At 47.9% G+C, this 27027-nt stretch overlaps 1 protein-coding gene across 2 annotated transcripts in view; it reads left to right on the top strand.

Moving 5' to 3' along the window:
• The window catches only part of LOC135531195 (rab-3A-interacting protein-like), a 64653-nt gene extending 42302 nt beyond the window's left edge, over positions 1 to 22351 (top strand). For both annotated transcript variants that reach the window (XM_064959312.1, XM_064959311.1), the window contains 5 exons: positions 2839 to 2967; positions 10397 to 10509; positions 18358 to 18457; positions 20514 to 20583; positions 21492 to 22351. In XM_064959312.1, coding sequence (XP_064815384.1) covers positions 2839 to 2967; positions 10397 to 10509; positions 18358 to 18457; positions 20514 to 20583; positions 21492 to 21574 — 495 coding nt within the window. In that variant the 3' untranslated portion in view covers positions 21575 to 22351. The remainder of the gene's footprint in view (positions 1 to 2838; positions 2968 to 10396; positions 10510 to 18357; positions 18458 to 20513; positions 20584 to 21491) is intronic.
• The last annotated feature ends 4676 nt before the right edge of the window (positions 22352 to 27027 follow it).

The raw sequence follows: 27027 nt of genomic DNA, 5'->3' as shown, positions 1-27027 counted from the left end.
CTACTGTATCTGTATCAAGGCGACATAGTGTAACAGTAAGTTTGAGACCGACACAATGTGAAATCCCCATCAGAAATAACACACGTCATGAAACCATTTTTCTACTGTAGGAGCGTTTTAGTCCTGGTTTCTCTGGCCAGCTGCCCTGTCTGTCCCTGTTACTGTTGACACCAGATTTCAGCCACACCTGTACATTGAAAAAGCTCATAGACATGTTTTTTGGTGGAGGGAGACCCTCTCTCTGTCTTTTTCTCCCCTGCTCCCTCCCTCCCTCCCTCCCTCCCTCCCTCCCTCCCCCTCCCTCCCTCCCTCCCTCCCTCCCTCCCTCCCTCCCTCCCTCCCTCCCTCCCTCCCTGCCTCCCTCCCTCCCCCTCCCCTCCCTCCCTCCCTCCCCCTCCCTCCCTCCCCCCCTCCCTCCCTCCCTCCCTCCCTCCCTGCCTCCCTCCCTCCCTCCCCCCCCTCCCTCCCCCCCTCCCTCCCTCCCCCCCTCCCTCCCCCCCCCCTCCCCCCCCTCCCTCCCTCCCTCCCTCCCTGCCTCCCTCCCTCCCTGCCTGCCTCCCTCCCTCCCTCCCTCCCTCCCTCCCTCCCTGCCTGCCTCCCCCCCCTCCCTCCCTCCCTCCCTCCCTGCCTGCCTGCCTGCCTCCCTCCCTCCCTCCCTCCCTCCCTCCCTCCCTCCCCCCCCTCCCTCCCTCCCTCCTCCCTCCCTCCCTCCCTGCCTGCCTCCCCCCCCCCCCCCCTCCCTCCCCCCTCCCCCCTCCCTCCCTCCCTCCCTCCCTCCCTCCCTCCCTCCCTCCCCTCCCTCCCTCCCTCCCTCCCTCCCTGCCTGCCTGCCTGCCTGCCTGCCTGCCTCCCTCCCTCCCTCTCTCTCCCCTCTCCCTCTCTCTCCCTCTCTCCCTCTCTCCCTCTCTCCCTCTCTCCCTGCCTGCCTGCCTGCCTCCCTCCCTCCCTCCCTCCCTCCCTCCCTCCCTCCCTCCCTGCCTCCCTCCCCCCCTCTCTCCCTCCCTGCCTGCCTGCCTCCCTCTCTCCCTCCCTGCCTCCCTCCCTCCCTCCCTCCCTCCCTCCCTCCCTGCCTCCCTCCCCCCCTCTCTCCCTCCCTGCCTGCCTGCCTCCCTCCCTCCCTCCCTCCCTCCCTGCCTCCCTCCCCCCTCTCTCCCTCCCTCCCTCTCTCCCTCCCTCTCTCCCTCCCTGCCTCCCTCCCTCTCATACGGTAATGTCTTTGGGTCAGGGAAATCTTACCCAGAGATAAATCACTGATCCATCAGCCCTCTCCTTTACCTCTCACTCCTCATCTTCTCTCTGCTGCTGAGGGCTATAGGGTTATTATTCTACATATTTCCTCCTCACTCTCTCTCGGCCTCTCTCTCTCTCGGCCTCTCTCTCTCTCTCTCTCTCGGCCTCTCGCTGGACTATCAGTAGGAGTGAAACTGAGATCTGTGAGCACTGTAATACAGCAGAATGAATCATCCATAACTATCTTCCTGGAGGAGGCTGAAGAGGGGATCTGGTCTGTTGGTGTGTGGAAGTTATGTTGCTGAGGTATGTGTGTGACACTAAAGTGTCTACGTTGCTCCTCCTCCTCTTCCTCCACCCCCTACTCTTCCTCCACCCCTACTCTTCCTGCTCCTCCTCTTCCTCCACCCCCTACTCTTCCTGCTCCTCCTCTTCCTCCACCCCCTACTCTTCCTGCTCCTCCTCTTCCTCCACCCCCTACTCTTCCTGCTCCTCCTCTTCCTCCACCCCCTACTCTTCCTCCACCCCCCTACTCTTCCTGCTCCTACTCTTCCTCCACCCCCTACTCCTCTTCCTCCACCACCTACTCCTCTTCCTACACCCCCTACTCCTGCTCCTCCTCCTTCCTCCACCCCCTACTCTTCCTGCTCCTACTCTTCTTCCACCCCCTACTCTTCCTGCTCCTCCTCTTCCTCCACCCCCTACTCCTGCTCCTCCTCTTCCTCCACCCCCTACTCCTGCTCCTCCTCTTCCTCCACCACCTACTCGTCCTGCTCCTCCTCTTCCTCCACCCACCAACTCTTCCGGCTCCTCATCTTCCGCCACCCCTACTCTTCCTGCTCCTCCTCTTCCTCCACCCCCTACTCTTCTTCCACCCCCTACTCTTCCTGCTCCTACGCTTCTTCCACCCCTACTCTTCCTGCTCCTACTCTTCCTCCACCCCCTACTCTTCCTGCTCCTACTCTTCCTCCACCCCCCACTCCTGCTCCTCCTCCTTCCTCCACCCCCTACTCTTCCTGCTCCTACACTTCTTCCACCCCCTACTCTTCCTGCTTCTACTCTTCCTCCACCCCCTACTCCTCTTCTTCCGCCCCCCCACTCTTCCTGCTCCTACTCTTCCTCCACCCCCTACTCCTCTTCCTCCTGCTCCTCCTCCTTCCTCCTTCCTCCACCCCCCTACTCCTCTTCCTCCACCCCCTACTCCTCCACCCCCTACTCCTCCACCCCTACTCTTCCTGCCCCTACTTCTCTTCCTCCACCCCGCTACTCTTCCTCCACCCCCTACTCCTCCACCCCCCTACTCCTCTTCCTCCACCCCCTACTCTTCCTACTCCTCCTCCTTCCTCCACCCGACTCTTCCTGCCCCTACTCCTCTTCCTCCCCCCTACTCTACCTGCCCCTACTCCTCTTCCTCCACCCCTACTCTTCCTGCCCCTACTCCTCTTCCCCCCCCCCTACTCTTCCTACTCCTCCTCCTTCCTCCACCCCTACTCTTCCTACCCCACTCCTCTTCCTCCACCCCCTACCCTTCCTACTCCTCCTCCTTCCTCCACCCCTACTCTTCCTGCCCCTACTCCTCTTCCTCCACCCCCTACTCCTCCCCTTCAGCTGGACAGTCTCCTGTTTAGTGAGTTTAAGTTGTGGAAGGAGGAGCCCAGTCTGGAGAGGAACAGCTCCTTCCTGGAGAGAGTCTACAGAGAGGACATCTACCCCTGTCTCACCTTCTCCAAGAGTGAGGTACACACCACACACCTCACCTTCTCCAAGAGTGAGGTACACACCACACACACACACCTCACCACCTCCAAGAGTGAGGTACACACACACACCTCACCACCTCCAAGAGTGAGGTACACACCACACACACACACCTCACCACCTCCAAGAGTGAGGTACACACACACACCTCACCACCTCCAAGAGTGAGGTACACACACACACCTCACCACCTCCAAGAGTGAGGTACACACACACACCTCACCACCTCCAAGAGTGAGGTACACACCACACACACACACCTCACCACCTCCAAGAGTGAGGTACACACCACACACACACACCTCACCACCTCCAAGAGTGAGGTACACACCACACACACACACCTCACCACCTCCAAGAGTGAGGTACACACACACACCTCACCACCTCCAAGAGTGAGGTACACACCACACACACACACCTCACCACCTCCAAGAGTGAGGTACACACCACACACACACACACCTCACCACCTCCAAGAGTGAGGTACACACCACACACACACACACCTCACCACCTCCAAGAGTGAGGTACACACCTCACCACCTCCAAGAGTGAGGTACACACCACACACACACACCTCACCACCTCCAAGAGTGAGGTACACACCACACACACACGCACCTCACCACCTCCAAGAGTGAGGTACACACCACACACACACGCCCCTCACCTCCTCCAGGTACAGTAATGCCCAGTGCAGGATGTATGATAGTTCATGAAGACCTATTCTGTGTCCTGCATGTCGTCAGCTCTATGATTTTAAAACTCATTAAAAATCCTAAATGACTCGAGCTGTTAACATTGTTTTACCAAGGGCTCTCTGTTTTGTCTGGTTTCATCAAATACCCTCTGGGCTTCCGTAGTGACCAGATGGACTCACCAGTCTAAACTTCTTTCACTCCTTAGTACCTGTGGTCGTATCCATATTCCATCATGGAGCAGTATAATGTCTGGAGCTGTTATAACCTGTGTATTCCATCAGGGAGCAGTATAATGTCTGGAGCTGTTATAACCTGTGTATTCCATCAGTCTGTGTATTCCATCAGGGAGCAATATAATGTATGTAGCTGTTATAACCTGTGTATTCCATCAGGGAGCAGTATAATGTCTGGAGCTGTTATAACCTGTGTATTCCATCAGGGAGCAGTATAATGTCTGGAGCTGTTATAACCTGTGTATTCCATCAGGGAGCAGTATAATGTCTGGAGCTGTTATAACCTGTGTATTCCATCAGGGAGCAGTATAATGTCTGGAGCTGTTATAACCTGTGTATTCCATCAGGGAGCAGTATAATGTCTGGAGCTGTTATAACCTGTGTATTCCATCAGGGAGCAGTATAATGTCTGGAGCTGTTATAACCTGTGTATTCCATCAGGGAGCAGTATAATGTCTGGAGCTGTTATAACCTGTGTATTCCATCAGGGAGCAGTATAATGTCTGGAGCTGTTATAACCTGTGTATTCCATCAGTCTGTGTATTCCATCAGGGAGCAGTATAATGTCTGGAGCTGTTATAACCTGTGTATTCCATCAGTCTGTGTATTCCATCAGGGAGCCAGTATAATGTCTGGAGCTGTTATAACCTGTGTATTCCATCAGGGAGCAGTATAATGTCTGGAGCTGTTATAACCTGTGTATTACATCAGGGAGCAGTATAATGTCTGGAGCTGTTATAACCTGTGTATTCCATCAGTCTGTGTATTCCATCAGGGAGCCAGTATAATGTCTGGAGCTGTTATAACCTGTGTATTCCATCAGGGAGCAGTATAATGTCTGGAGCTGTTATAACCTGTGTATTCCATCAGGGAGCAGTATAATGTCTGGAGCTGTTATAACCTGTGTATTCCATCAGGGAGCCAGTATAATGTCTGGAGCTGTTATAACCTGTGTATTCCATCAGGGAGCAGTATAATGTCTGGAGCTGTTATAACCTGTGTATTCCATCAGGGAGCAGTATGTCTGGAGCTGTTATAACCTGTGTATTCCATCAGGGAGCAGTATAATGTCTGGAGCTGTTATAACCCAGTCTGCTATTAGACGATGGTGTCCTCTATCAGCTGCCTCTCGTGTTGTCATTAGTGTTCTGTACTAGTGTTGTCATTAGTGTTCTGTACTAGTGTTGTCATTAGTGTTCGGTACTAGTGTTGTCATTAGTGTTCGGTACTAGTGTTGTCATTAGTGTTCGGTACTAGTGTTGTCATTAGTGTTCGGTACTAGTGTTGTGATGAGTGTTCGGTACTAGTGTTGTCATGAGTGTTCGGTACTAGTGTTGTCATGAGTGTTCGGTACTAGTGTTGTCATGAGTGTTCGGTACTAGTGTTGTCATTAGTGTTCTGTACTAGTGTTGTCATTAGTGTCGTCATTAGTGTTCTGTACTAGTGTTGTCATTAGTGTTCTGTACTAGTGTTGTCATTAGTGTTCTGTACTAGTGTTGTCATTAGTGTTCTGTACTCGTGTTGTCATTAGTGTTCTGTACTCGTGTTGTCATTAGTGTTCTGTACTCGTGTTGTCATTAGTGTTCTGTACTCGTGTTGTCATTAGTGTTCTGTACTCGTGTTGTCATTAGTGTTCTGTACTAGTGTTGTCATTAGTGTTCTGTACTAGTGTTGTCGTTAGTGTTCTGAACTAGTGTTGTCGTTAGTGTTCTGAACTAGTGTTGTCGTTAGTGTTCTGTACTAGTGTCGTCGTTAATGTTCTGTACTAGTGTCGTCGTTAGTGTTCTGTACTAGTGTCGTCGTTAGTGTTCTGTACTCGTGTTGTCATTAGTGTTCTGTACTTGTGTTGTCATTAGTGTTCTGTACTCGTGTTGTCATTAGTGTTCTGTACTCGTGTTGTCATTAGTGTTCGGTACTAGTGTTGTCATTAGTGTTCGGTACTAGTGTTGTCATTAGTGTTCGGTACTCGTGTTCTCATTAGTGTTCGGTACTCGTGTTGTCATTAGTGTTCTGTACTCGTGTTGTCATTAGTGTTCGGTACTCGTGTTGTCATTAGTGTTCGGTACTAGTGTTGTCATTAGTGTCCGGTACTAGTGTTGTCATTAGTGTTCGGTACTAGTGTTGTCATTAGTGTCCGGTACTAGTGTTGTCATTAGTGTCCGGTACTAGTGTTGTCATTAGTGTTCGGTACTAGTGTTGTCATTAGTGTTCGGTACTAGTGTTGTCATTAGTGTTCTGGACTAGTGTTGTCATTAGTGTTCTGGACTAGTGTTGTCATTAGTGTTCTGGACTAGTGTTGTCATTAGTGTTCTGGACTAGTGTTGTCATTAGTGTTCTGGACTAGTGTTGTCATTAGTGTTCGGTACTAGTGTTGTCATTAGTGTTCGGTACTAGTGTTGTCATTAGTGTTCTGTACTAGTGTTGTCATTAGTGTTCGGTACTAGTGTTGTCATTAGTGTTCTGTACTAGTGTTGTCATTAGTGTCGTCATTAGTGTTCGGTACTAGTGTTGTCATTAGTGTTCTGTACTAGTGTTGTCATTAGTGTTGTCATTAGTGTTCTGGACTAGTGTTGTCATTAGTGTTCGGTACTAGTGTCGTCATTAGTGTTCTGTACTAGTGTCGTCATTAGTGTTCTGTACTCGTGTTGTCATTAGTGTTCTGTACTCGTGTTGTCATTAGTGTTCTGTACTAGTGTTGTCATTAGTGTCGTCATTAGTGTTCTGTACTCGTGTTGTCATTAGTGTTCGGTACTAGTGTTGTCATTAGTGTTCGGTACTAGTGTTGTCATTAGTGTTCGGTACTAGTGTTGTCATTAGTGTTCGGTACTTGTGTTGTCATTAGTGTTCTGGACTAGTGTTGTCATTAGTGTTCTGGACTAGTGTTGTCATTAGTGTTCTGGACTAGTGTTGTCATTAGTGTTCGGTACTAGTGTTGTCATTAGTGTTCTGTACTAGTGTTGTCATTAGTGTTCGGTACTAGTGTTGTCATTAGTGTTCTGTACTAGTGTTGTCATTAGTGTCGTCATTAGTGTTCTGTACTAGTGTCGCCATTAGTGTTCTGTACTAGTGTCGTCATTAGTGTTCTGTACTAGTGTCGTCATTAGTGTTCTGTACTCGTGTCGTCATTAGTGTTCTGTACTCGTGTTGTCATTAGTGTTCTGTACTCGTGTTGTCATTAGTGTTCTGTACTCGTGTTGTCATTAGTGTTCTGTACTCGTGTTGTCATTAGTGTTCTGTACTCGTGTTGTCATTAGTGTTCTGTACTCGTGTTGTCATTAGTGTTCTGTACTCGTGTTGTCATTAGTGTTCTGTACTAGTGTTGTCATTAGTGTCGTCATTAGTGTTCTGTACTAGTGTTGTCATTAGTGTCGTCATTAGTGTTCTGTACTCGTGTTGTCATTAGTGTTCGGTACTAGTGTTGTCATTAGTGTTCGGTACTAGTGTTGTCATTAGTGTTCGGTACTAGTGTTGTCATTAGTGTTCGGTACTCGTGTTGTCATTAGTGTTCGGTACTCGTGTTGTCATTAGTGTTCTGTACTCGTGTTGTCATTAGTGTTCTGTACTCGTGTTGTCATTAGTGTTCTGTACTCGTGTTGTCATTAGTGTTCGGTACTAGTGTTGTCATTAGTGTTCGGTACTAGTGTTGTCATTAGTGTCCGGTACTAGTGTTGTCATTAGTGTCCGGTACTAGTGTTGTCATTAGTGTCCGGTACTAGTGTTGTCATTAGTGTCCGGTACTAGTGTTGTCATTAGTGTTCGGTACTAGTGTTGTCATTAGTGTTCGGTACTAGTGTTGTCATTAGTGTTCTGGACTAGTGTTGTCATTAGTGTTCGGTACTAGTGTTGTCATTAGTGTTCTGTACTAGTGTTGTCATTAGTGTTCTGGACTAGTGTTGTCATTAGTGTTCTGTACTAGTGTTGTCATTAGTGTCGTCATTAGTGTTCTGTACTCGTGTTGTCATTAGTGTTCGGTACTAGTGTTGTCATTAGTGTTCGGTACTAGTGTTGTCATTAGTGTTCGGTACTAGTGTTGTCATTAGTGTTCGGTACTTGTGTTGTCATTAGTGTTCTGGACTAGTGTTGTCATTAGTGTTCTGGACTAGTGTTGTCATTAGTGTTCTGGACTAGTGTTGTCATTAGTGTTCGGTACTAGTGTTGTCATTAGTGTTCTGTACTAGTGTTGTCATTAGTGTTCGGTACTAGTGTTGTCATTAGTGTTCTGTACTAGTGTTGTCATTAGTGTCGTCATTAGTGTTCTGTACTAGTGTCGTCATTAGTGTTCTGTACTAGTGTCGTCATTAGTGTTCTGTACTAGTGTCGTCATTAGTGTTCTGTACTCGTGTCGTCATTAGTGTTCTGTACTCGTGTTGTCATTAGTGTTCTGTACTCGTGTTGTCATTAGTGTTCTGTACTCGTGTTGTCATTAGTGTTCTGTACTCGTGTTGTCATTAGTGTTCTGTACTCGTGTTGTCATTAGTGTTCTGTACTCGTGTTGTCATTAGTGTTCTGTACTAGTGTTGTCATTAGTGTTCTGTACTAGTGTTGTCATTAGTGTCGTCATTAGTGTTCTGTACTAGTGTTGTCATTAGTGTCGTCATTAGTGTTCTGTACTCGTGTTGTCATTAGTGTTCTGTACTCGTGTTGTCATTAGTGTTCGGTACTAGTGTTGTCATTAGTGTTCGGTACTAGTGTTGTCATTAGTGTTCGGTACTAGTGTTGTCATTAGTGTTCGGTACTAGTGTTGTCATTAGTGTCCGGTACTAGTGTTGTCATTAGTGTCCGGTACTAGTGTTGTCATTAGTGTCGTCATTCGTGTTCTGTACTAGTGTTGTCATTAGTGTTCGGTACTAGTGTTGTCATTAGTGTTCGGTACTAGTGTTGTCATTAGTGTTCTGTACTAGTGTTGTCATTAGTGTTCGGTACTAGTGTTGTCATTAGTGTTCTGTACTAGTGTTGTCATTAGTGTTCGGTACTAGTGTTGTCATTAGTGTTCTGGACTAGTGTTGTCATTAGTGTTCTGGACTAGTGTTGTCATTAGTGTTCGGTACTAGTGTTGTCATTAGTGTTCGGGACTAGTGTTGTCATTAGTGTTCGGTACTAGTGTTGTCACCAGTGTTCGGTACTAGTGTTGTCATTAGTGTTTGGTACTAGGGGTGTCACCATACGACCATTTTAACTTCCAACCCAATACCAGCTTTACTATCACCATACACTATAGCATCACATCACTTGATACCAAAACTAGATCACACATAGAAAATACATATTTGCCAAAGTTACAGAATGGCACTTGATCCAGACAGATAAATTCAGCTTTTGAGTTCAATATCATTACATTTGAAATGTTTTACTTGCAACATTGTTCACGGAGACAACCTTATATGCAGTAATGAATGAATTATACAATCATATACAATCAATTAGACTTTTACCAATCTGACTCCATAACTACATAATGGTAATCAGTTATTGGAATGTTCCATCTCTATTGGTTAACTGGGCAAATCAGGATGTCGACTAGGTCTATTCATAATACAGGTGAATGCATATTATTCAATAGGAGTGTGTGTATTTATTGAGTTATTCAGCTTGTTTTGGTTGATTTCATGAGGTTTCAGACGACAAACAATCCCTTTTCATTTACGACTTATTGGTAACGGATAAGAGAACATATTTTATTGTACTGATTAACAACATTTGTGTAGAAAAAAAAGCAGTCTTCTTTATAGACGTGTGCGCTGTCTCTTTAAATGAGTGTCATTTGTTAGGCTGATTGTGGGTATGGAATCTACTGGAAACCAGGAGGAGGCAAAGGAGAGAATTCGTTTTTGGTGCTGCAAGGGAGACTAAGTCAATTAATAAAGTTTGTGGTGACAATCAGCTTTAAAATCTGCGTATTTTGCATTATGGTTTGGTAATTATCACAAACAAAGTACGAGGGTAGTGAATTCAGCTGTAGTCGAGTTAGGAAAGTTTGCCTACATTTTAAACCTGGAAGCTACCGGTATCATCCTGCATTGTAAAAACAAATCTGGCCTGTATGGACATTGTTTTGCGAACCATAATGAACAATTTCATTACGGTCCGTGTGGCATTATTCAAGCGTGTCAGTGTCTGTGCAGCATGAGTGGGGACTGTGGAGCTAATGCAGCTCAGAACACTCAAAAATGTACAGACGTTTCGGTATTCCCTGCAACACTATTCTGTACTCTGAATAGACTGATCTGTTACACTGCCCTCTTGTGGGAGAATAGAGGTACTGACAGATTAGAAAAACTGACACTTACTGAAAGAAGTATTTAGAAATGTTGACTAAAACTAGAAGTAACTGAAGCAGTACTGTCTATAAATATAATGTACTTTCACCCTGACCCCTAACATCTCCTGTAGCTGGGGTCGGCCATCTTAGAGGCTGTGGACTTAAGGTGGGCTTCAGAGCACTTTCACCCTTAACTCTAACCTCTCCTGTAGCTGGGGTCGGCCATCTTGGAGGCAGTGGAGAGGAACACACTCAGTGTGGAGCCGGTGGGCTTCCAGACGCTGCCTGTCGTCAAGGCCTCTGCTGTGGAGTGTGGAGGACCAAAGTGAGTACGCTAACAACTACCCCAGCTGACAAGTACCCCAGCTGACATGCTAACAACTACCCCAGCTGACAACTACCCCAGCTGACATGCTAACAACTACCCCAGCTGACAACTACCCCAGCTGACATGCTAACAACTACCCCAGCTGACAACTACCCCAGCTGACAACTACCCCAGCTGACAACTACCCCAGCTGACAACTACCCCAGCTGACAGCTACCCCAGCTGACCGCTACCCCAGCTGACACGCTGACCGCTACCCCAGCTGACACGCTGACCGCTACCCCAGCTGACACGCTGACCGCTACCCCAGCTGACACGCTGACCGCTACCCCAGCTGACACGCTGACCGCTACCCCAGCTAACACGCTGACCGCTACCCCAGCTAACACGCTGACGACTACCCCAGCTGACAACTACCCCAGCTGACAACTACCCCAGCTGACAAGCTGACAACTACCCCAGCTGACAACTACCCCAGCTGACAACTACCCCAGCTGACAACTACCCCAGCTGACAACTACCCCAGCTGACAACTACCCCAGCTGACATGCTAACAACTACCCCAGCTGACACGCTGACCGCTACCCCAGCTGACACGCTGACCGCTACCCCAGCTAACACGCTGACCGCTACCCCAGCTAACACGCTGACCGCTACCCCAGCTGACACGCTGACTACCCCAGCTGACACGCTGACCGCTACCCCAGCTAACACGCTGACCGCTACCCCAGCTGACACGCTGACTACCCCAGCTGACACGCTGACCGCTACCCCAGCTAACACGCTGACCGCTACCCCAGCTGACACGCTGACTACCCCAGCTGACTCGCTGACCGCTACCCCAGCTAACACGCTGACCGCTACCCCAGCTGACACGCTGACCGCTACCCCAGCTGACACGCTGACTACCCCAGCTAACACGCTGACCGCTACCCCAGCTGACACGCTGACGACTACCCCAGCTAACACGCTGACCGCTACTCCAGCTAACACGCTGACGACTACCCCAGCTGACGACTACCCCAGCTGACAACTACCCCAGCTGACAACTACCCCAGCTGACAAGCTGACAACTACCCCAGCTGACAACTACCCCAGCTGACAACTACCCCAGCTGACAACTACCCCAGCTGACAACTACCCCAGCTGACAACTACCCCAGCTGACAACTACCCCAGCTGACAACTACCCCAGCTGACAACTACCCCAGCTGACATGCTAACAACTACCCCAGCTAACACGCTGACCGCTACCCCAGCTGACACGCTGACCGCTACCCCAGCTAACACGCTGACCGCTACCCCAGCTAACACGCTGACCGCTACCCCAGCTGACGACTACCCCAGCTAACACGCTGACCACTACCCCAGCTAACACGCTGACGACTACCCCAGCTGACATGTTCCTCCACTGTTCTCCATGTTCCCTCTGTTTAATATGCCTCACATTCTAACATGTTCCTCCACTGTTCTCCATGTTCCCTCTGTTTAATATGCCTCACATTCTAACATGTTCCTCCACTGTTCTCCATGTTCCCTCTGTTTAATATGCCTCACATTCTAACATGTTCCTCCACTGTTCTCCATGTTCCCTCTGTTTAATATGCCTCACATTCTAGCATGTTCCTCCACTGTTCTCCATGTTCCCTCTGTTTAATATGCCTCACATTCTAGCATGTTCCTCCACTGTTCTCCATGTTCCTTCTGTTTAATATGCCTCACATTCTAACATGTTCCTCCACTGTTCTCCATGTTCCCTCTGTTTAATATGCCTCACATTCTAGCATGTTCCTCCACTGTTCTCCATGTTCCCTCTGTTTAATATGCCTCACATTCTAGCATGTTCCTCCACTGTTCTCCATGTTCCTTCTGTTTAATATGCCTCACATTCTAACAACATGCTCCTCCACTTACACTACATGGCCAAAAGTATGTGAACACCTGCTAGTCGAACATCTCATTCCAAAATCATGGGCATTAATATGGAGTTGGTCCCCTCCATTGCTGCTATAACAGCCTCCACTCTTCTGGGAAGAGTTTCCACTAGATGTTGGAACATTGCTGCGGGGACTTTCTTCCATTTAGCCAACAAGAGCATTAGTGAGGTCGGGCACTGATGTTGGGTGATTAGGTCTGGCTCGCCGTCGGCGTTCCAATTCATCCCAAAGGTGTTTGATGGGGTTTAGGTCAGGCCAGTCAAGTTCTTCCACACTGATCTCGACAAACCACTTCTGTATGAACCTGGCTTTGTGCACGGGGTGTTGTCCTGCTGAAACAGGAAAGGTCACTGTGCATTGGGGCAGGTAGCGTTCTCCTGGCATTCTCAAAACCCAGATTGGTCCGTCGGACTGCCAGATGGTGAAGCGGGACTCATCCCTCCAGAGAACACGTTTCCGCTGCTCCAGAGTCCAATGGCGTTGAGCTTTACGCCACTGCAGCCGTCGCTTGGCATTGCTCATTCTGGGCTCGTGTGCTGTTGCTCTGCCATGGAAACCCATTGCATGAATCTCCTGACCAACAGTTTTGTGCTGATGTTGCTTCCAGCAGCAGTTTGGAACTCGGTAGAGAGTGATGCAACCGAGGACAGACTTAAATTTATTTTTTATACACTCTACCCACTTCAGCTCTCGATGGTCCCTTTTTATACACTCAACCCACTTCAGCTCTCGATGGTCCCTTTCTGTGAGCTTGTGTGTCCTATCACTGTTTTTCTCCTAGACGTTTCCACTTCACAATAACAGCACTTACAGTTGACCGGGGCAGCTCTAGTAGGGCAGAAATTTAACGAACTGACTTGTTGAAAAGGTGGCATCCTATGACGGTGCCACGTTAAAAGTCACTGAGCTCAGTGACGCAGTGGTTAAGGACGCTGTACTGCAGCGCCAGCTGTGCCACCAGAGACTCTGGGTTCGCACCCAGGCTCTGTCGTAACCGGCCGCGACCGGGAGGTCCGTGGGGCGACGCACAATTGGCCTAGCGTCGTCCGGGTTAGGGAGGGTTTGGCCGGTAGGGATGTCCTTGTCTCATCGCACACCAGCGACTCCTGTGGCGGGCCGGGCGCAGTGCGCACTAACCAAGGCTACCAGGTGCACGGTGTTTCCTCCGACACATTGGCGCAGCTGGTTTCCGGGTTGGATGGCGCTGTGTTATGAAGCAGTGCGGCTTGGTTGGGTTGTGTATCGGAGGACGCATGACTTTCAACCTTCGTCTCTCCCGAACCCGTACGGGAGTTGTAGTGATGAGACAAGATAGTAGCTACTAAACAATTGGATACCACGAAATTGGGGAGAAAAAGGGGTAAAATTTAAATAAATAAAAATACATTTAAAAAAGTCACTGAGCTCTTCAGTAAGGCCATTCTACTGCTAATGTTTGTCTATGGAGATCGCATGGCGGTGTGCTCAGTTTTCTACACCTGTCAGCAACGGTTGAGGTTGAAATAGCCGAATCCACTGATTTTTGAAAGGGTGTCCACATACATTTGAATATATAGTGTATCTCCATGTCTGTGTTTAATATGCTCTCCTTCTGCTCTGTCTACAATATGAATCAGTAATCATCTCTCTAGAATCCTAGGGGGAGATTACAATGTACTGAAACTGCTATCCTCCTTCCTCACCCAACCGTGACCAATCAGAATCCACCGCTGGCAATTGACTTCCTGATAATGTCTCTGACCTTGGTTAGAATATTCGGTGGATTAAAGGAGATTATTTGTTCAAATTGGGAGGAAGAAGAGAGAATTGGAGGAATGATGTTTTTGTTCTCAGTGGTTCACTGTCTGTGTGAAGGGAATACAATGTGTTTACCCAAAGACCGCATTCATTCTGGTTCCACCCTGCTCTCACCATTTCTTTCATTCTTCCTTGATGTGTCTCTCCCCCTCGCTCTGTGTCTCCCCCTCGCTCTGTGTCTCTCCCCCTCGCTCTGTGTGTCTCTCCCCCTCGCTCTGTGTGTCTCTCCCCCTCGCTCTGTGTGTCTCTCCCCCTCGCTCTGTGTGTCTCTCCCCCTCGCTCTGTGTGTCTCTCCCCCTCGCTCTGTGTGTCTCTCCCCCTCGCTCTGTGTGTCTCTCCCCCTCGCTCTGTGTGTCTCTCCCCCTCGCTCTGTGTGTCTCCCCCTCGCTCTGTGTCTCTCCCCCTCGCTCTGTGTGTCTCTCCCCCTCGCTCTGTGTGTCTCTCCCCCTCGCTCTGTGTGTCTCTCCCCCTCGCTCTGTGTGTCTCTCCCCTCGCTCTGTGTGTCTCTCCCCCGCTCTGTGTGTCTCTCCCCCCGCTCTGTGTGTCTCTCCCCCTCGCTCTGTGTGTCTCTCCCCCTCGCTCTGTGTGTCTCTCCCCCTCGCTCTGTGTGTCTCTCCCCCTCGCTCTATGTGTCTCCCCCTCGCTCTGTGTGTCTCTCCCCCTCGCTCTGTGTCTCTCCCCCTCGCTCTGTGTCTCTCCCCCTCGCTCTGTGTCTCTCCCCCTCGCTCTGTGTGTCTCTCCCCCTCGCTCTGTGTGTCTCTCCCCCTCGCTCTGTGTGTCTCTCCCCCTCGCTCTGTGTGTCTCTCCCCCTCTATGTGTCTCCCCGCTCTATGTGTCTCCCCCTCGCTCTGTGTGTCTCTCCCCCTCGCTCTGTGTGTCTCTCCCCTCGCTCTGTGTGTCTCTCCCCGCTCTGTGTCTCTCCCCCTCGCTCTGTGTCTCTCCCCCTCGCTCTATGTCTCCCCCTCGCTCTGTGTGTCTCTCCCCCTCGCTCTGTGTGTCTCTCCCCCTCGCTCTGTGTGTCTCCCCCTCGCTCTGTGTGTCTCTCCCCTCGCTCTGTGTGTCTCTCCCTCGCTCTGTGTCTCTCCCCCTCGCTCTGTGTCTCTCCCCCTCGCTCTGTGTGTCTCTCCCCCTCGCTCTATGTGTCTCCCCCTCGCTCTGTGTGTCTCTCCCCTCGCTCTGTGTGTCTCTCCCCCTCGCTCTGTGTGTCTCTCCCCCTCGCTCTGTGTCTCTCTCCCCGTCGCTCTGTGTCTCTCCCCCTCGCTCTGTGTGTCTCTCCCCCTCGCTCTGTGTGTCTCTCGCCCTCGCTATGTGTGTCTCTCCCCCTCGCTCTGTGTGTCTCTCCCCCTCGCTCTGTGTGTCTCTCCCCCTCGCTCTGTGTGTCTCCCCCTCGCTCTGTGTGTCTCTCCCCCTCGCTCTGTGTGTCTCTCCCTCGCTCTGTGTGTCTCTCCCCCTCGCTCTGTGTCTCTCCCCTCGCTCTGTGTCTCTCCCCCTCGCTCTGTGTGTCTCTCCCCGCTCTGTGTGTCTCTCCCCTCGCTCTGTGTGTCTCTCCCCCTCGCTCTGTGTGTCTCTCCCCGCTCTGTGTCTCTCTCCCCTCGCTCTGTGTCTCTCTCCCCCTCGCTCTGTGTCTCTCCCCTCGCTCTGTGTGTCTCTCCCCCTCGCTCTGTGTGTCTCTCCCCCTCGCTCTGTGTCTCTCCCCTCGCTCTGTGTGTCTCTCCCCCTCGCTCTGTGTCTCTTCCCCTCGCTCTGTGTCTCTTCCCCTCGCTCTGTGTCTCTTCCCCTCGCTCTGTGTGTCTCTCCCCTCGCTCTGTGTGTCTCTCCCACTCGCTCTGTGTGTCTCTCCCCGCTCTATGTGTCTCCCCCTCGCTCTGTGTCTCTCCCCTCGCTTTGTGTCTCTCCCCCTCGCTCTGTGTGTCTCTCCCCTCGCTCTGTGTGTCTCTCCCCCTCGCTCTGTGTGTCTCTCCCCGCTCTGTGTCTCTCCCCCTCGCTCTGTGTCTCTCCCCCTCGCTCTGTGTGTCTCTTCCTCGCTCTGTGTCTCTTCCCCTCGCTCTGTGTCTCTTCCCCTCGCTCTGTGTCTCTTCCCCTCGCTCTGTGTCTCTTCCCCTCGCTCTGTGTCTCTCCCCCTCGCTCTGTGTGTCTCTCCCCCTCGCTCTGTGTCTCTCTCCCCCTCGCTCTGTGTCTCTCTCCCCCTCGCTCTGTGTCTCTCTCCCCCTCGCTCTGTGTGTCTCTCCCCCTCGCTCTGTGTGTGTCTCTCTCTCTCCCCCTCGCTCTGTGTGTCTCTCTCTCTCCACCTCGCTCTGTGTGTGTCTCTCTCCCCCTCGCTCTGTGTGTGTCCTCCATCCCTCTTTCTATTCCTAAAACATGATCAGTCCAGTTAGGCTGGCCAGGCCTGGTCTCTCAATGTGCTGTGAAGTTGAGCTTTAGGTGATGAGACATTCAGCTGTTTTCAGGGTAATACTGGGCCTCTTCCTTACCACTTGGTTTCAGAATGGTCTTTCTTACCACTTGGTTTCAGAATGGTCTTTCTTACCACTTGGTTTCAGAATGGTCTTCCTTACCACTTGGTTTCAGAATGGTCTTTCTTATCACTTGGTTTCAGAATGGTCTTTCTTATCACTTGGTTTCAGAATGGTCTTTCTTATCACTTGGTTTCAGAAGGGTCTTTCTTATCACTTGGTTTCAGAATGGTCTTCCTTACCACTTGGTTTCAGAATGGTCTTCCTTATCACTTGGTTTCAGAATGGTCTTTCTTATCACTTGGTTTCAGAATGGTCTTTCTTATCACTTGGTTTCAGAATGGTCTTTCTTATCACTTGGTTTCAGAATGGTCTTCCTTACCACTTGGTTTCAGAATGGTCTTTCTTACCACTTGGTTTCAGAATGGTCTTTCTTACCACTTGGTTTCAGAATGGTCTTTCTTATCACTTGGTTTCAGAATGGTCTTTCTTACCACTTGGTTTCAGAATGGTCTTCCTTACCACTTGGTTTCAGAATGGTCTTTCTTACCACTTGGTTTCAGAATGGTCTTTCTTACCACTTGGTTTCAGAATGGTCTTTCTTATCACTTGGTTTCAGAATGGTCTTCCTTACCACTTGGTTTCAGAATGGTCTTTCTTACCACTTGGTTTCAGAATGGTCTTTCTTACCACTTGGTTTCAGAATGGTCTTTCTTATCACTTGGTTTCAGAATGGTCTTTCTTACCACTTGGTTTCAGAATGGTCTTCCTTACCACTTGGTTTCAGAATGGTCTTTCTTACCACTTGGTTTCAGAATGGTCTTCCTTACCACTTGGTTTCAGAATGGTCTTTCTTATCACTTGGTTTCAGAATGGTCTTCCTTACCACTTGGTTTCAGAATGGTCTTTCTTATCACTTGGTTTCAGAATGGTCTTCCTTACCACTTGGTTTCAGAATGGTCTTTCTTACCACTTGGTTTCAGAATGGTCTTCCTTACCACTTGGTTTCAGAATGGTCTTCCTTACCACTTGGTTTCAGAATGGTCTTCCTTACCACTTGGTTTCAGAATGGTCTTTCTTACCACTTGGTTTCATTCAGAATGGTCTTTCTTATCACTTGGTTTCAGAATGGTCTTCCTTACCACTTGGTTTCAGAATGGTCTTCCTTACCACTTGGTTTCATTCAGAATGGTCTTTCTTATCACTTGGTTTCAGAATGGTCTTCCTTACCACTTGGTTTCAGAATGGTCTTCCTTACCACTTGGTTTCAGAATGGTCTTCCTTACCACTTGGTTTCAGAATGGTCTTTCTTACCACTTGGTTTCAGAATGGTCTTCCTTACCACTTGGTTTCAGAATGGTCTTTCTTACCACTTGGTTTCAGAATGGTCTTCCTTACCACTTGGTTTCATTCAGAATGGTCTTTCTTATCACTTGGTTTCAGAATGGTCTTCCTTACCACTTGGTTTCAGAATGGTCTTTCTTACCACTTGGTTTCAGAATGGTCTTCCTTACCACTTGGTTTCAGAATGGTCTTCCTTACCACTTGGTTTCAGAATGGTCTTCCTTACCACTTGGTTTCAGAATGGTCTTCCTTACCACTTGGTTTCAGAATGGTCTTTCTTATCACTGTCTCTCTGTTTCTTGTCTCTCCTCACAGAAAGTGTGCCCTTAGTGGCCAGACCAAAACCTGCAAGCACAGAATCAAGTTTGGTGATTCCAGCAACTATTACTACGTGTCTCCTTTCTGTCGTTATCGGGTGAGTTGTCTACAGCACTCTCATTTATCAACCTGTAGTCCCCTACGACGTCTACAGCACTCTCATTTATCAACCTGTAATTCCATACGACATCTACAGCACTCTCATTTATCAACCTGTAAACCCATACGACATCTACAGCACTCTCTTTTATCAACCTGTAGTCCCCTACGACGTCTACAGCACTCTCATTTATCAACCTGTAATCCCCTACGACGTCCACAGCACTCTCATTTATCAACCTGTAATCCCCTACGACGTCTACAGCACTCATTTATCAACCAGTAGTCCCCTACGACGTCTACAGCACTCTCCTTTATCAACCTGTAATTCCATACGACATCTACAGCACTCTTATATATCAACCTGTGAACCCATACGACATCTACAGCACTCTCATTTATCAACCAGTAGTCCCCTACGACGTCTACAGCACTCTCATTTATCAACCTGTAGTCCCCTACGACGTCTACAGCACTCTCATTTATCAACCTGTAATCCCCTACGACGTCCACAGCACTCTCATTTATCAACCTGTAGTCCCCTACGACGTCTACAGCACTGTTTATCAACCTGTAGTCCCCTACGACGTCTACAGCACTCTCATTTATCAACCTGTAATCCCCTACGACGTCTACAGCACTGTTTATCAACCTGTAGTCCCCTACGACGTCTACAGCACTCTCATTTATCAACCTGTAATCCCCTACGACGTCCACAGCACTCTCATTTATCAACCTGTAATCCCTTACGACGTCTACAGCACTCTCATTTATCAACCAGTAGTCCCTTACGACGTCTACAGCACTCTCATTTATCAACCTGTAATCCCCTACGACGTCTACAGCACTCTCATTTATTAACCTGTAAACCCCTACGACGTCTACAGCACTCTCATTTATCAACCTGTAATCCCCTACGACGTCTACAGCTCTGTTTATCAACCTGTAGTCCCTTACGACGTCTACAGCACTCTCATTTATCAACCTGTAGTCCCCTACGACGTCTACAGCACTCTCATTTATCAACCTGTAATCCCCTACGACGTCTACAGCTCTGTTTATCAACCTGTAGTCCCTTACGACGTCTACAGCACTCTCGTTTATCAACCTGTAGTCCCCTACGACGTCTACAGCACTCTCATTTATCAACCTGTAATCCCCTACGACGTCTACAGCACTGTTTATCAACCTGTAGTCCCCTACGACGTCTACAGCACTGTTTATCAACCTGTAGTCCCCTACGACGTCTACAGCACTCATTTATCAACCTGTAATCCCCTACGACGTCCACAGCACTCTCATTTATCAACCTGTAATCCCTTACGACGTCTACAGCACTCTCATTTATCAACCAGTAGTCCCTTACGACGTCTACAGCACTCTCATTTATCAACCTGTAATCCCCTACGACGTCTACAGCACTCTCATTTATTAACCTGTAAACCCCTACGACGTCTACAGCACTCTCATTTATCAACCTGTAATCCCCTACGACGTCTACAGCTCTGTTTATCAACCTGTAGTCCCTTACGACGTCTACAGCACTCTCATTTATCAACCTGTAGTCCCCTACGACGTCTACAGCACTCTCATTTATCAACCTGTAATCCCCTACGACGTCTACAGCACTCTCTCATTTATCAACCTGTAATCCCCTACGACGTTTACAGCACTCTCATTTATCAACCTGTAGTCCCCTACGACGTCTACAGCACTCTCATTTATCAACCTGTAATCCCCTACGACGTCTACAGCTCTGTTTATCAACCTGTAGTCCCTTACGACGTCTACAGCACTCTCATTTATCAACCTGTAATCCCCTACGACGTCTACAGCACTCTCATTTATCAACCTGTAATCCCCTACGACGTCTACAGCACTCTCATTTATCAACCTGTAATTCCATACGACTACAGCACTCTCATTTATCAACCAGTAGTCCCTTACGACGTCTACAGCACTCAAAGTCGTATTCCCTGCATAAGAAAAGGATTCATGTCCACCATCTGTTTCACCAGTCTAGACATTTAACCTTGATCTCTCTCTCTCTCCAGATCACGTCAGTTTGTAACTTCTTTACCTACATCCGCTACATCCACCAAGGGCTGGTCAAGCTGCAGGACGGTGAGATCAGCTCGCAGTGCATTTCCTGTAACGCTGCAGCCATGTTGTTTTTGCCTATACAGTCACATGTGAATACACTTTGTCTTTAGTGGTTCTAGCTAATGTGAAGCTTTAGATGGAATACATGGATGGATGTGCTATCAGGAAACCACAGTACAAGGCCACATGCATATGAATAAGTCATGTAGAGTAGTGTGTCTTATGGACCCAGTGGTGCTGTAGATTGGGCTAACTCAGCAGCTATCTGACATGGTGGAAGCCTATTAGCATAGAAATGGAATACCTAGAATGGGGAATCCCCATTCACCTCAACATTCTGATTCTATTTCTATGTCCATTACCGTAGAGGGTGGAGGCTCATCAGTCACACAGCTCATTTAGAGAAGTCTCCTCAAGGTTACCGACGAGCACAAGAACGCCGTTGTTTTTCAATAGAGGAGACGAGTTCGGAGCCAAGCGATGATGTTTTTAACGTCGCCACAGAATGGCTGTTCTAGCATTTGGTCGTTTATAGGATTCCCACAATCTTCAACAGTAGCCGTACTGGCAGTCTTGAGTCTCCAGTTGTCATGTTGACTATGTCCCTACAGTCTAGTCAGAATGTGTTATGTGTTGTAATGTCCCTACAGTCTAGTCAGAATGTGTTATGTGTTGTAATGTCCCTACAGTCTAGTCAGAATGTGTTGTAATGTGTTATAATGTCCCTACAGTCTAGTCAGAATGTGTTGTAATGTTTATGCTCTCTTCTGTCCAATCCTCCTTTCCTCCCTCCATCTCCTTTCCTCCCTCCCTCCATCTCCTTTCCTCCCTCCATCTCCTTTCCTGTTCTCCATCTCCTTTCCTGTTCTCCATCTCCTTTCCTGTTCTCCATCTCCTTTCCTCCCTCCATCTCCGTTCCTGTTCTCTAGCAGAACAGATGTTCTGGGAAGTGATGCAGTTGAGGAAAGAGATGAGTTTTGCTAAGCTGGGCTACTACAAGGAGGAACTGTGACCAACCAATCACGATACAGAACAGAGGGATGCGTGTCTGAATCTCAACCTATCATCAGATGCACTCCCGTGATGGACAGGATAGCTCTCCATTGATCCTACCCTCCTGGCTCTCAGAAGGAAGAAGGACCGCCCCCAACGCTCCTCATCGCCACCCCCTTCCAATCTCTCATCCAATCACGTGTCATTTCAGGAGAGTCCTCCCATCCTCTGTCTTCAATACCTACAAGTATATGACTTAAAATGCATGCCCCTTACATCCTGGTCTACCAATAACAGTGAGTAGTTAATCAGGGTATAAGGGGATTGGTAGTTCAGACTGACTGGTCTACCAATAACAGTGAGTAGTTAATCAGGGTGTAAGGGGATTGGTAGTTCAGACTGACTGGTCTACCAATAACAGTGAGTAGTTATTCAGGAAGGGGATTGGTAGTTCAGACTGACTGGTCTACCAATAACAGTGAGTAGTTATTCAGGAAGGGGATTGGTAGGTCAGACTGACTGGTCTACCAATAACAGTGAGTAGTTATTCAGGAAGGGGATTGGTAGTTCAGACTGACTGGTCTACCAATAACAGTGAGTAGTTATTCAGGAAGGGGATTGGTAGTTCAGACTGACTGGTCTACCAATAACAGTGAGTAGTTATTCAGGAAGGGGATTGGTAGGTCAGACTGACTGGTCTACCAATAACAGTGAGTAGTTATTCAGGAAGGGGATTGGTAGTTCAGACTGACTGGTCTACCAATAACAGTGAGTAGTTATTCAGGAAGGGGATTGGTAGTTCAGACTGACTGGTCTACCAATAACAGTGAGTAGTTATTCAGGAAGGGGATTGGTAGTTCAGACTGACTGGTCTACCAATAACAGTGAGTAGTTATTCAGGAAGGGGATTGGTAGTTCAGACTGACTGGTCTACCAATAACAGTGAGTAGTTATTCAGGAAGGGGATTGGTAGTTCAGACTGACTGGTCTACCAATAACAGTGAGTAGTTAATCAGGGTGTAAGGGGATTGGTAGTTCAGACTGACTGGTCTACCAATAACAGTGAGTAGTTATTCAGGACGGGGATTGGTAGTTCAGACTGACTGGTCTACCAATAACAGTGAGTAGTTATTCAGGAAGGGGATTGGTAGTTCAGTCTGACTGGTCTACCAATAACAGTGAGTAGTTATTCAGGAAGGGGATTGGTAGTTCAGACTGACTGGTCTACCAATAACAGTGACTAGTTATTCAGGGTGTAAGGGGATTGGTAGTTCAGATTGACTGGTCTACCAATAACAGTGAGTAGTTATTCAGGAAGGGGATTGGTAGTTCAGACTGACTGGTCTACCAATAACAGTGAGTAGTTATTCAGGAAGGGGATTGGTAGTTCAGACTGACTGGTCTACCAATAACAGTGAGTAGTTATTCAGGAAGGGGATTGGTCGTTCAGACTGACTGGTCTACCAATAACAGTGAGTAGTTATTCAGGAAGGGGATTGGTAGTTCAGACTGACTGGTCTACCAATAACAGTGAGTAGTTATTCAGGAAGGGGATTGGTAGTTCAGACTGACTGGTCTACCAATAACAGTGAGTAGTTATTCAGGAAGGGGATTGGTAGTTCAGACTGACTGGTCTACCAATAACAGTGAGTAGTTATTCAGGGTGGTAGGGGATTGGTAGTTCAGACTGACTGGTCTACCAATAACAGTGAGTAGTTATTCAGGAAGGGGATTGGTAGTTCAGACTGACTGCTCTACCAATAACAGTGAGTAGTTATTCAGGACGGGGATTGGTAGTTCAGACTGACTGATCTACCAATAACAGTGAGTAGTTATTCAGGAAGGGGATTGGTAGTTCAGACTGACTGGTCTACCAATAACAGTGAGTAGTTATTCAGGAAGGGGATTGGTAGTTCAGACTGACTGGTCTACCAATAACAGTGAGTAGTTAATCAGGAAGGGGATTGGTAGTTCAGACTGACTGGTCTACCAATAACAGTGAGTAGTTATTCAGGGTGTAAGGGGATTGGTAGGTCAGACTGACTGGTCTACCAATAACAGTGAGTAGTTATTCAGGGTGTAAGGGGATTGGTAGGTCAGACTGACTGGTCTACCAATAACAGTGAGTAGTTATTCAGGAAGGGGATTGGTAGTTCAGACTGACTGGTCTACCAATAACAGTGAGTAGTTATTCAGGAAGGGGATTGGTAGTTCAGACTGACTGGTCTACCAATAACAGTGAGTAGTTATTCAGGGTGTAAGGGGATTGGTCGTTCAGACTGACTGGTCTACCAATAACAGTGAGTAGTTATTCAGGAAGGGGATTGGTAGTTCAGTCTGACTGGTCTACCAATAACAGTGAGTAGTTATTCAGGAAGGGGATTGGTAGTTCAGACTGACTGGTCTACCAATAACAGTGAGTAGTTATTCAGGGTGTAAGGGGATTGGTCGTTCAGACTGACTGGTCTACCAATAACAGTGAGTAGTTATTCAGGAAGGGGATTGGTAGTTCAGACTGACTGGTCTACCAATAACAGTGAGTAGTTATTCAGGAAGGGGATTGGTAGTTCAGACTGACTGGTCTACCAATAACAGTGAGTAGTTATTCAGGAAGGGGATTGGTAGTTCAGACTGACTGGTCTACCAATAACAGTGAGTAGTTATTCAGGGTGTAAGGGGATTGGTAGTTCAGACTGACTGGTCTACCAATAACAGTGAGTAGTTATTCAGGGTGTAAGGGGATTGGTCGTTCAGTCAGTCTGTCTGGAACATGATCATTGCTTGTCATTCTGATTGGTCTGCTAGAATGCATATTGGAACAGAGAGGAAGTGCTCTAAACCCAACGGCTGCTTCCCAAATGGCACCCTGTTCACTGTAGTGCACGACTTGTGGCCCCTATGAGCACTGGTCAAAAGTGGTGCGCTAAATATGGAATAGGGTGCCATTTGGGACACAGGACAAGTGTAAATCGAGGCGCTCCGTCCATCCAGCCATCTGTGGTTATTCTATCCATCTATCTCCAGTCCGTATTTAAAACCAGAGGACAGTAACTATGGTGACGACCACACTGCTGTATGTAACTTGACTCCGTTATTATGTGTAAGAAATGCTGAATGAGCTCTTCTGTCCACACTACAAGGCTGAGTCACAAATGGCACCCTATGCCCTATATAGTTAACTACTGTAGTAGTGCAGTATGCACAGCAGGGGTTCCCAAACGTGTTTTATTATTTTTTTTATTGAGATTGCCTTTGTTAAATATTTGTTTCATTTGAGGGACCTAGGAAAATGTCTCATGACTTATTTTAGGAAGGCAATTTATTTAGTTTATTTTGTGTTTTTTTATTTAACCTTTTATTTAACTTGGCAAGTCAGTTAAGAACTACTTCTTATTTACAGTGACGGCCTACCAAGGCCAAACCCCTAACCCTGACGACGCGGGCCAGTTGTGCTCCACCCTATGGGACTCCCAATCACGTCTGGTTGTGATACAGCCTGGATTCGAACCATGGTCTGTAGTGACTCCTCTAGCACTGAGATGCAGCTGCGCCACTCAGGAGCCCCCATGATGATGATGATGATGAAGATGATAATAACAATAGAAATAAATAGTCTAGACCTGATTTCCCCAAATGTTTTCCGCTACCAAATGTTTTATTACGATAATTTATATGAACCTTCAATTTAATTACACATATTCTATTTTACAGGAAGTGATTTGATCAATTGATAGCGACGGACACATTGTATAAGATTACTCCGCAAGCGAAGTCCAATTTCTTTTGACTCCTCGACTTCAGAAGGTCGTAAGCTCAGCTTCTCAACGTCATAGAGACAAAGCAAATTCCCCATGTGCATCAGAGTCGCGTCTTCCTCTTTGTCATTTTACTACTTGTTTCTAGCCTAATGCATTGGGAAGTGACGCTTCGTTTTAGATCGGGAGGTCCCGTGCCCTCCCGTGACACTTCGTTTTAGATCGGGACGTCCCGTGCCCTCCCGTGACGTCCCGTGCCCTCCCGTGACACTTTGTTTTAGATCGGGAGGTCCCGTGCCCTCCCGTGACACTTCGTTTTAGATCGGGAGGTCCCGTGCCCTCCCGTGACACTTCGTTTTAGATCGGGAGGTCCCGTGCCCTCCCGTGACACTTCGACGCCCCGTATGTATAGGTGCCATTTGGGAGCAGAACATGAGGAGGAGGATTCTGTTGGGTTCTGTCCAATACAAGGGACTTTAGAAGAATCTGGACAAATGTTTTGAAGGTTTTAGAAAACACATCGATGATGATGATGATGAAGAACATTCTCTCTGGCTTTTTAGTTCTTTGCCAACCCTTTAGTTAGGATTATGTAGCTGTGTCGTCACGTGTGGTGTGTGTGTGTGTACGTGTGGTGTGTGTGGTCTGTGAACGTTCCAATCTATATACCCTTTCCTGGTTTTCCATCCTTCCATCCCTCCAAGTCCTCTGTTAACATTCCAACTCCAAGCTTTCCTCAATTTATTTTAGTGCCTTTCTGGAACACACTGAATAAAAAATGGTATACCACTGGAACCAACGTGTGTCTGTTTGTGAACATGAAATCTGTTGTCCCAAACACTCTCAGTCAGTGTAGATATGATGACACATTTAAGGGTAAAATTGTCAGGACACAATTCTATTGCATAATAAAAATAGATATATACGTTGTTCAGTACATTCTGCACGTTGCCCATGCGTTGTCTTATAAATGTAGGGCAACTTATCTTACTGTTAATGGTTCTCCTTCCTGCCACGTCTCTGGGCTTTCCACAGGATTGTAAATCTTGGTGAAATTACGTCCTTTTTATACAGTAGTTTTGACGATGTTACTGTTTCAATATGTTTGCAATTCTATTGCATTTAAAAATGTCAATTCGTTGTCGTCTTTCACAATCACAGAGTTCATCAGTATAGATTCAACACTCCTGTATCTCCTCCCACCAGCCTCCTCTGCAGTATAGATTCAACACTATAAACTTTATTATCTTGGACTGAACACAATTATACTGCATATAAAATACTTCCTGGTTCAATACCCATGTTGTGCATCCCAAACGGTAACCTATTCCCTATATAGTGCACTACTTTAGACCAAACCAAATGTATGTATATAGCCCTTCGTACATCAGCTGATATCTCAAAGTGCTGTACAGAAACCCAGCCTAAAACCCCAAACAGCAAGCAATGCAGGTGTAGAAGCACGGTGGCTATGAAAAACTCCCTAAAAAAGCCAAAACCGAGGAAGAAACCTAGAGAGGAACCAGGCTATGTGGGGTGGCCAGTCCTCTTCTGGCTGTGCTGTGTGGCGATTATAACAGAACATGGCCAAGATGTTCAAATGTTCATAAATGACCAGCATGGTCCAATAATAATAAGGCAGAACAGTTGAAACTGGAGCAGCAGCACAGCCAGGTGGACTGGGGACAGCAAGGAGTCATCATGTCAGGTAGTCCTG

The sequence above is a fragment of the Oncorhynchus masou genome, unplaced genomic scaffold (assembly GCF_036934945.1).
Source record: "Oncorhynchus masou masou isolate Uvic2021 unplaced genomic scaffold, UVic_Omas_1.1 unplaced_scaffold_1549, whole genome shotgun sequence".
Classification (NCBI taxonomy): domain Eukaryota; kingdom Metazoa; phylum Chordata; class Actinopteri; order Salmoniformes; family Salmonidae; genus Oncorhynchus; species Oncorhynchus masou.
Note: the sequence above shows the minus strand (reverse complement) of the source record. Positions and strands in the feature narration are given on the sequence as shown.